The 7,539-nt window shown below is 41.1% G+C and overlaps 1 protein-coding gene across 2 annotated transcripts; it reads right to left on the minus strand.

The window, feature by feature from the left end:
• Positions 1-246: 246 nt before the first annotated feature.
• Positions 247-6,334, minus strand: fsta (follistatin a). 2 transcript variants are annotated; one of them, XM_030737570.1, is made up of 6 exons: positions 6,151-6,334; positions 4,816-5,007; positions 4,416-4,634; positions 4,075-4,299; positions 3,260-3,490; positions 247-1,399 (listed from the first exon to the last, which is right to left on the minus strand). In XM_030737570.1, exons 1-6 carry the CDS (start codon positions 6,239-6,241, stop codon positions 1,311-1,313), a joined length of 1,047 nt encoding a protein of 348 aa, XP_030593430.1. In that variant the 5' UTR covers positions 6,242-6,334; the 3' UTR covers positions 247-1,310. The 2 variants fall into 2 exon arrangements, with proteins under 2 accessions (XP_030593430.1, XP_030593429.1); XM_030737569.1 differs by having other exon boundaries at positions 4,810-5,007.
• Between the last annotated feature and the right edge of the window lie 1,205 nt (positions 6,335-7,539).

Raw genomic sequence — 7,539 nt, forward strand, 5'->3', positions numbered from 1 at the left:
ATATAGTGTGCAATGCCCATGTCAAGTTATTTGTATAGTCATAACTTTTGTTTTGTTTTTGTTTTTTTGGAACAGATAGTTTCTAGCAAAATCAGCTAAATCCTCCGAGTTAAGGATACTTGTTGGTTTGGTAGCTGATTTGATACAGGTCCAATCTTTTGTTCCTTTTAAATAAACACATGCATTGAAACTACGATACATTTAAAATATGTTTTTCACTAATAATAGAGCCGAGTCAGAAAAAAGTATAAGGAAAAAAACTTTTATTGTTTCACTCTTCATATCTGTACAATACCATCAAACTTGTATGTACATATGACATTTACATAAAAAATACAAAACTATATATTCATAACAGAATTTTGTATTTCTCTTGTGATGATTGAAAATAAAAATGAATTCTGAGGAGAAAAAAAAACAAACAGAAAGAAACAAAGTGAAGAAGTCTGATATAGTGTGGAGTATTGCAGTACGTTAGTCCTAGTGTAGCTCTGTGAGAGCAGTACGGAGTACATTGGCAAGAAGACAGCTCACAAATGTTAATGGCACATTGTTTCCAAAGTAATCAAGTATTGCCCAAAACTTACCTCTCTTATCTCTAATGTAGTGAGACAAAATAAAATATTTACTTATGTCTACAGTCTCCAAGTGGAACGAACCTAAAGGGCTAAAACCGAAGGAAACCTTAAAATTAAGAAAAGAAAAAACAAAAATGGCTCTTTTTTTTTTTCTTTTCTATTTCATCACTGCTGTGTTGCACCATTTACAATGCTCTTCTGCAAAACCATTGAGAGAATCCCTTTGGTCAGTTATTATAGTTGTAAACAAACCAGACACACTTCTGTACATAAAATGACTGATATATTCCCAATAAATAAACACACAGCCTAAACATGCATTTATGTATGTGTGACATAAACATCTGTGATAGAGATTTGACAGAAACAAGCAGATTTTTACAGCTCAGGGAATGCAATTTACAGCTTGTAGAGGACTTATACTTACACGGTACCATGAAAAATAAATAACACTGCTTTTCTTTGGACAAATATATTTCTTCATGATAAAAAAAGAAAGTAAAAGGGACAACAACAAAAAGGGGAAATGAGTGGTAACACAATATATCATGGTAGGTGATAGCCTGACAATGTAAATGTATAAATTATAAAACACAAAAAGTATAAATAAACATCTAGCAGACTGAACTATATGTATACTTCCTTTTTCTTTAAAAAATAAATAAGCATACACATAATGTACAGTATGGACATGATTCCTTGCCCTAGGACTGTTCCCTTAGTGATGGGAGCCTATCCATCCAGTATAGAAGATATATGGACATAGGCCATGTAGTCTGAGTCCTCATCTTCCTCATCCTCCTCCTGGTCTTCTGTAATGGCTATATGGGAGAATATATGGTAGCTGTTGTATGAATATGGACCACAACAGCTCAGAATATCACTATCAAAAAAATAAATCTCATAATTAAGCCACTGGCACACAGTCTCCGCTTTCTTTCTTTCTTTTGCGTATATGATTATGTTTGTGTGTGTGTGAGGAAGAGTCTGTGTGACTTGGCAGCAGCAGTTGCTGTGGCATCCCCAATTAATTATACAATGTCCATTTACATAATCGAGCAAGTCAGGGCTGCAACATGAGAAAAAGGAGTGACAATGGAAAGGATAGGCAGATTGGAGGTTAGGGGTAGGTCACAAGGTGGGTTGGGGGGGGGGATGGGTGGCTGGTTTAGGGGCACTGGGGCTCATGGTTCCAGTGGCTCAGGTCTCTTTTGAGCAGATTTCTGAAAGCAGACACACATGACACAGAAAAGTGCTCCTGTGTTCTTGGATTCGCTATAGTTTCTTTCTCCGATTATTAATATTTTAGCTTCTGGCTCAAACGAACAGGGAGGGAGGACTCTGTGTCACAGCCTGGACTTAGCAAGCAGGTCAGAGATTATTAGCACAGTTCTGAGGTATTTTCTTTTCCTTTTTTACACAAGAGATTTACAGTGGACACATTAAAAAAAGCACACAAGCAAGCACAAGGGCAGCAATACATAAAAAAAAAAAAAAAAACAGGTAGTCCCTCATTAATCCAAATGGACTTGTCATTTCTGATACTCAACACATTCACTGGAAACGGCATGAATGATAAAAGTTAGCTAATAAATGTTTTTCTGACGATGAGATGGGACGTAAGGGAGCATGGACCTACCTACACTATGCTCATCCTGCACACTGTAAATTGTCACATTTAGCTCATGAGGTGATCATAAAGTTGGTCCCTTGGACTTCATTGCAAACCTCAGACACATCATATTAAGCCAGTCGGGATAAAACAAAAAAAACAAACAAACAAACAAAAAAAAAAACGACCTCCTGAATAGAAATTTGGAATGTAAATTTGAAATGACCTCAAAACTGTTGTTAAATCGGATATTTTGCTCTGAGATTTGTGGGTCTATAAATGGGTCACACTGGTCTATGATAGGCAGTCTACATAAATCTCAGTGTTCAAATCCATCGTTATTATCAACGGTACCAATGTTACAATCACCTTATGCACATCATATGAGGCTGTTTAAACATATTCTTTTCTTAGTGACATGTTGGCAGTGTGGTTTATGTCACAAGAGGCAGTGCATTTTGAATTGATTGATTATAGTCAAAAACAACATAAAGGAAATAATATTTAAAAAAAAAAATGAAATGATTTCCAGGAAGTTGACATTATGACCATGGAATTTACAAGCTGTAAAGATATGGACAGTAAACCATTAATGACTGAAAAATACTGCATGGGATTTAAGGCAACCTGCTCCTGCAGGTCACTAGCATGACCATAAACACGACTATTTTCTCAGTAAGTGTTCCACTGCAAACAGTTTTTTTGCTATAGAAATACGTTTTTTCGCTCATCTTTCTGTTAGGGCGATTTGCAGGAGAATTTGGAAAAAGTGAAAACAAAACAAAAATTAAAGAAAAAACGAAAAACAACACGAGAACAAAAGCCAGCGACGAGGACAATTTCATGCAAGTTCTTCCGTTCCCCAAGTCTTTTCTGCTTGCTTAAGCTGTGGTTGGTGGTGTGGCCGGGGTGGGAGCTAAGGGAAAGTCAGAGTGGGGCGGGGAGGTTTTGGGGGGTTTTGTTGGGAAAGCAACATAGAATATTGTCTTTTGCTCAGACAGGGAGGGGAGGATTTTGTTTCTTTTGTTTTTTGTTTTTTTTCCATATTTTGCTTTTGCAATTTACTTACAGTTGCAAGATCCTGAGTGCTTGACTTCAAGCAGCACCCCCATTGAGCAAGCAGCTTGCTTCATGGCACATTCACTGGGATATGTGGTGTTGTCGCTGGCACACACCGCCTCATCTGTCCTACTCTCCGGACAGGACTCATCGCACAATGAGCAACGGCCCCGGCCCATCCGAGCATCCCACAGACACTTCTTCCCCACGCTGCACTGGATGTCCTCACATGACTTGGCCTCTAGGAGAAGAGAAAAGGAAATAAGCAGAGAGGAAATCTTTGATTAGATGGATTACCATGAATGCTTTTCAAGTAGGATCAGATGACTACTGAGGATTTTTTTTTTTTAGAGAATTAGAGGGAATAAAATCTAAATCCTGCTTTACAGGATAATGTCTTGTGGTGGGGAATAGAAAGTTTTGTTTTAATTAGCTACATTTAAGACTACAAGACTTAAACTGACTGTTATCTGGATAAAAATCAATCTGACTCAAAACTTGAAGCATGTCTTCATGGCCCCCAGCACTCCCCTGTTTTGCTCTTTCTCCCTCCCCCCTCTCATTCCCTCTATCCCAAATGGGAAAGTGCTGCCAACATCAGGAAATAATAAGATGTCTATCATTTCTTGAGCAAACACAAGCAACTACCAAACACACATTCCCTCTAACACCCCCTCCTCACTGGAATGTTGGCAAAATGAGCAGTGAATTACTGCAGAGCTGGCCAGAAAGAAAATGCACTCAAACAGTTTTCAGAGTTGGCTGCTGCACCTCTCTCTCAGGGAGTAAAGTCTCACGCTTTCGCGTGTATAGTTGCAGACTTACTGATGCATTTCCCCTCATATGCCACTCCAATAGACCTGCCGAGGAGACAGGTAGCTCTTCTCAGGTGACAAGCGCTGGCATAGATGATCCCGTCGTTTCCACACAGGTATTGCTCGGGCGACATCACCTCGGGGCAAATCCGATTACACGTCACACAATACGCGTTATTTGTCTGGTCTACGACGCATGTGGAGCTGCCGGGACACAAGACGTCACGGCACGTTTCTGGCGAGACAATAACATCGGGACAACGTGTGAAAATGCAAGAACTGGAAGAAAGCACCGGATTCTTTCTAGTGCACTCAGCTTTGAGAAATGTGGTGAAATTTATATTTACTTACTCTTGCATTTTCCCTGGTACTGTACGTCCAGATCAGGGTGACCTTTACATTTAGCTTTCAGCAGTGCGCATTCGTCTTTGTAGGTCTTTCCATCGGAGCCGCAGACAGGTCCTTTCCAGGTGATGTTGGAGCAGTCTGGTGCGCACACGCAGCGCGGCTTACTTCTTCTGTTCATCTTGCACCTCTTTCCGGGCCCACAGTCAACATTATCGCAGGTTTCTAAAACAAAAGCTCTGTGTTATGTGATGCTAATGAGGATTTTGTCCTTGTGCGTATTCTGGCGCGTAGAGTGCAGAGCAATGGGACAATTATGCAAACCAGAACACCAGTTTAATTCATTGACCAAAATGAGTGATTATATGTAATTTGAGAAAACGAAGGGAAATGATTGCACCTCCACCTTTGCAAGGTATGCAATTGGGAGCACCGCCATTGAAGATCATCCACCTAAAGAGCGTGCTGTTGGGGACGTCCTCCTCGGTCCAGGACGTCCCCAGCCTTCCACTCCGACAGCACTCCTCCCTGCTCATCCCGGGCATGTAGAGCACCTGGCACCTCCCGTTTTTCCCCTGCTGCAACCAGCAGTTCCCAGCTGCAGACGAAAAACAAAAAAAAAAGCTCAAATGCCGCATGGTTAACGTCTAAAAAACCCGCTGACCCAGACTCAATATACACACGCAGGCGTATTATCCGAGACGCTCTCTCCCTCCCCTTTCGCCCTCCCGACAGTATTTTGTCTGATTTTTTGCGAGACTGTTAACACTTGCCTATCCCAACTGTGACTGACAGCCCTTACAATGCAGCCATAACCAAAAAAGTAAGAAGAATCTTTGGAGGGGGGCTGTCTTTTATTCCCAGTGTCTGCTTGTTATCACTGGACAGAAACCGGAGCGTCTAGACAGCGTTAAATAGCAGCCAGTCTTTCTCCTTTAGAAAACCACGGTCTTTAGGTAACAAGGCTACACACACCACCGTCTCCAACGCCTCACTCACTACATTATCCCAGACACCCACCAGACAATGACTTACTTATTAACAAAACAGTGTAAAGTTGATTTCAGAGATATAAAAATTTAAAACACAATAGTTTTCCCAGTTCTATGCCACAAAATATCCCTTCCTCCAGACAACAGCAGGATGTTTAAACCGACACAGACACAAACACATTATGTCTTCACGAGATGGTATGTCTCTTCTACTGAGTGCAGGGTTCTGTTTGAAATATATGCCCCGAAACTACAAGTGATGGGTGCAAAAGTCTCTATGGTCATTATTTTTTGTCATAACTAAATATTTAAAATTGCAAAAAGCACATTTTTGCACACAATGCAGAAAGGCTGCGTGCGGGAAATATACAAATAACACGCCCATAAACTAACAGTGGATATTCTGAAGTTTGTTGAAGGACTGACAACAACATCACGCACTGCTAAACGCTCACACTGTTACAAAAATATGCTCAGGTATTGCGAAAAACTGTCACCAACACGGCGTGGTGTGCGCGCCTGGTGAGGGCTGCAAAACCTGCCATAGGGCACCTGTTTTCTATACGCTTTACGCACGCACCGCCTGATGTAGAAAGACTTTTATCAAGAAACTTAGTTTGAAAAGTTTCTCGGTGGCAGCAAAGGTAAGACACCCGCGCGTTTTGTGACTGACAGCACTGGACGTTTAAAAAGAAAAAAGGGGGAAAAAAGCGAAAGAGAATAAAAGGAAATTGGTGAGGAGAGCTTACCTTGAACTTTTTGATGTTCCATGAGGTGACAAAGCCATACGAACAAGAGAAAAATGCCCGGGTGAAGGTGGTGTTTCAGCATCCCAAACATGATGGAGAGGCAAAGTGAACCACGTATTTGACACAGGCAGCGCAAAAGTAATCTGCTTAAGGTGGCAGTGTTGAATAAGTGTCAGTCTGAGAATGCAGCCTCTCTTTAAATCTATAAGGGGTCTCCAGTTGACTGTCTCTGGTGGGCGGTCTCCTCTTCCATGGGGGTGGGGAAATTTTTTTTTTTTCTTACCAAAGTTCTTTCAATCCCAATCAAGTGACACCGTCACAAGCAACTTTCTCCTGCCGCAATAATTAAAGGATACGAAAGTATTTGAAATAAAACAATACTTGGAGATTAAGCAGCGTTGCAGTGAAAAAAAGGGCAGATGGCAAAATGTATGAGATATGATTTTTAAAAAATCAGTACTGTTACTGAAGTTTAATTTCAGTCCTTTCGGTACTTTTTTTTAATCATCATTTATTCACTTTCATATGATACCACTGGAAGAAGGAGTGATTATTGGCTTTATATCCTTCACATACATGGGTTGGATACACCACCAACAACAACAACAGCAATAATAATAATAATAATAATAATCATAATAATAATAATAATAGGCCTTTATTATTTTATAAGCAGACAGGGCCATAGCCAGCATGCCGTTCCAGGCAGTCCTTCAAATTAAGGACACAATTTGGTGGTAACTGATATTTTTCCACCAACTGCAGACAAAAGAGCAAATCTTTTTGATGTGAGTTGCCTTTTGGAACATCTCCGAGCCCAGACAATAATAGAATTCGTAGTAGTCCGCAGCCGCACTGCTAATGTTAGAACAGACAGTTGTTTGGGTTTCTCTCCCGGGTCAAGCTTTTAAATATAATCAAACCTGTTTCCGAAGAGGCTTCAGACAGAGAAGCAGGGTGTTGCGTTTCATTGAATGAAACACACACCACACACACACACACACGCGCGCGCGCGCGCGCACACACACACACGCACGCAGTCACGCACGCACGCACGCACACACACAGCTCTCCGCTCACAGACGCTGAACTCCTTCAGAAGTCCTTGCGCGACCTCTTCAGCGGAATTCTGGTTACAGCTCTCCAGAGCAAAGTGTCTGCTGTGCGAATCAGACACCAGGAAATTAATTAACTGACGGTCAGGCAGAAGACGCCCTGATCTCTTTCTCTGACTCCAATTAAATACCACTTGCTGTAGAGTTGATTTACATGATAGGAAAATCTGCCATCAAATCTCTATAATATGTGTACATAGACCAGGCTGTGGGGAGGGGGCTACATGGCCTATGTGATCTCTACTGTTATAGACAGATCATTACTATTATAAGC

Source organism: Archocentrus centrarchus, chromosome 9 (genome assembly GCF_007364275.1).
Source record: "Archocentrus centrarchus isolate MPI-CPG fArcCen1 chromosome 9, fArcCen1, whole genome shotgun sequence".
NCBI lineage: Eukaryota > Metazoa > Chordata > Actinopteri > Cichliformes > Cichlidae > Archocentrus > Archocentrus centrarchus.

Coding starts and splice junctions, on each gene's coding strand:
- fsta (XM_030737569.1), bottom strand. CDS start 6,241: ATGTTTGGGATGCTGAAACACCACCTTCACCCGGGCATTTTTCTCTTG. Junction 5,008..6,150: donor GGAACATCAAAAAGTTCAAG/GTAAGCTCTCCT, acceptor TTTCGTCTGCAG/CTGGGAACTGCTGGTTGCAG. Junction 4,300..4,415: donor GTACCAGGGAAAATGCAAGA/GTAAGTAAATAT, acceptor TTGTCTCGCCAG/AAACGTGCCGTGACGTCTTG.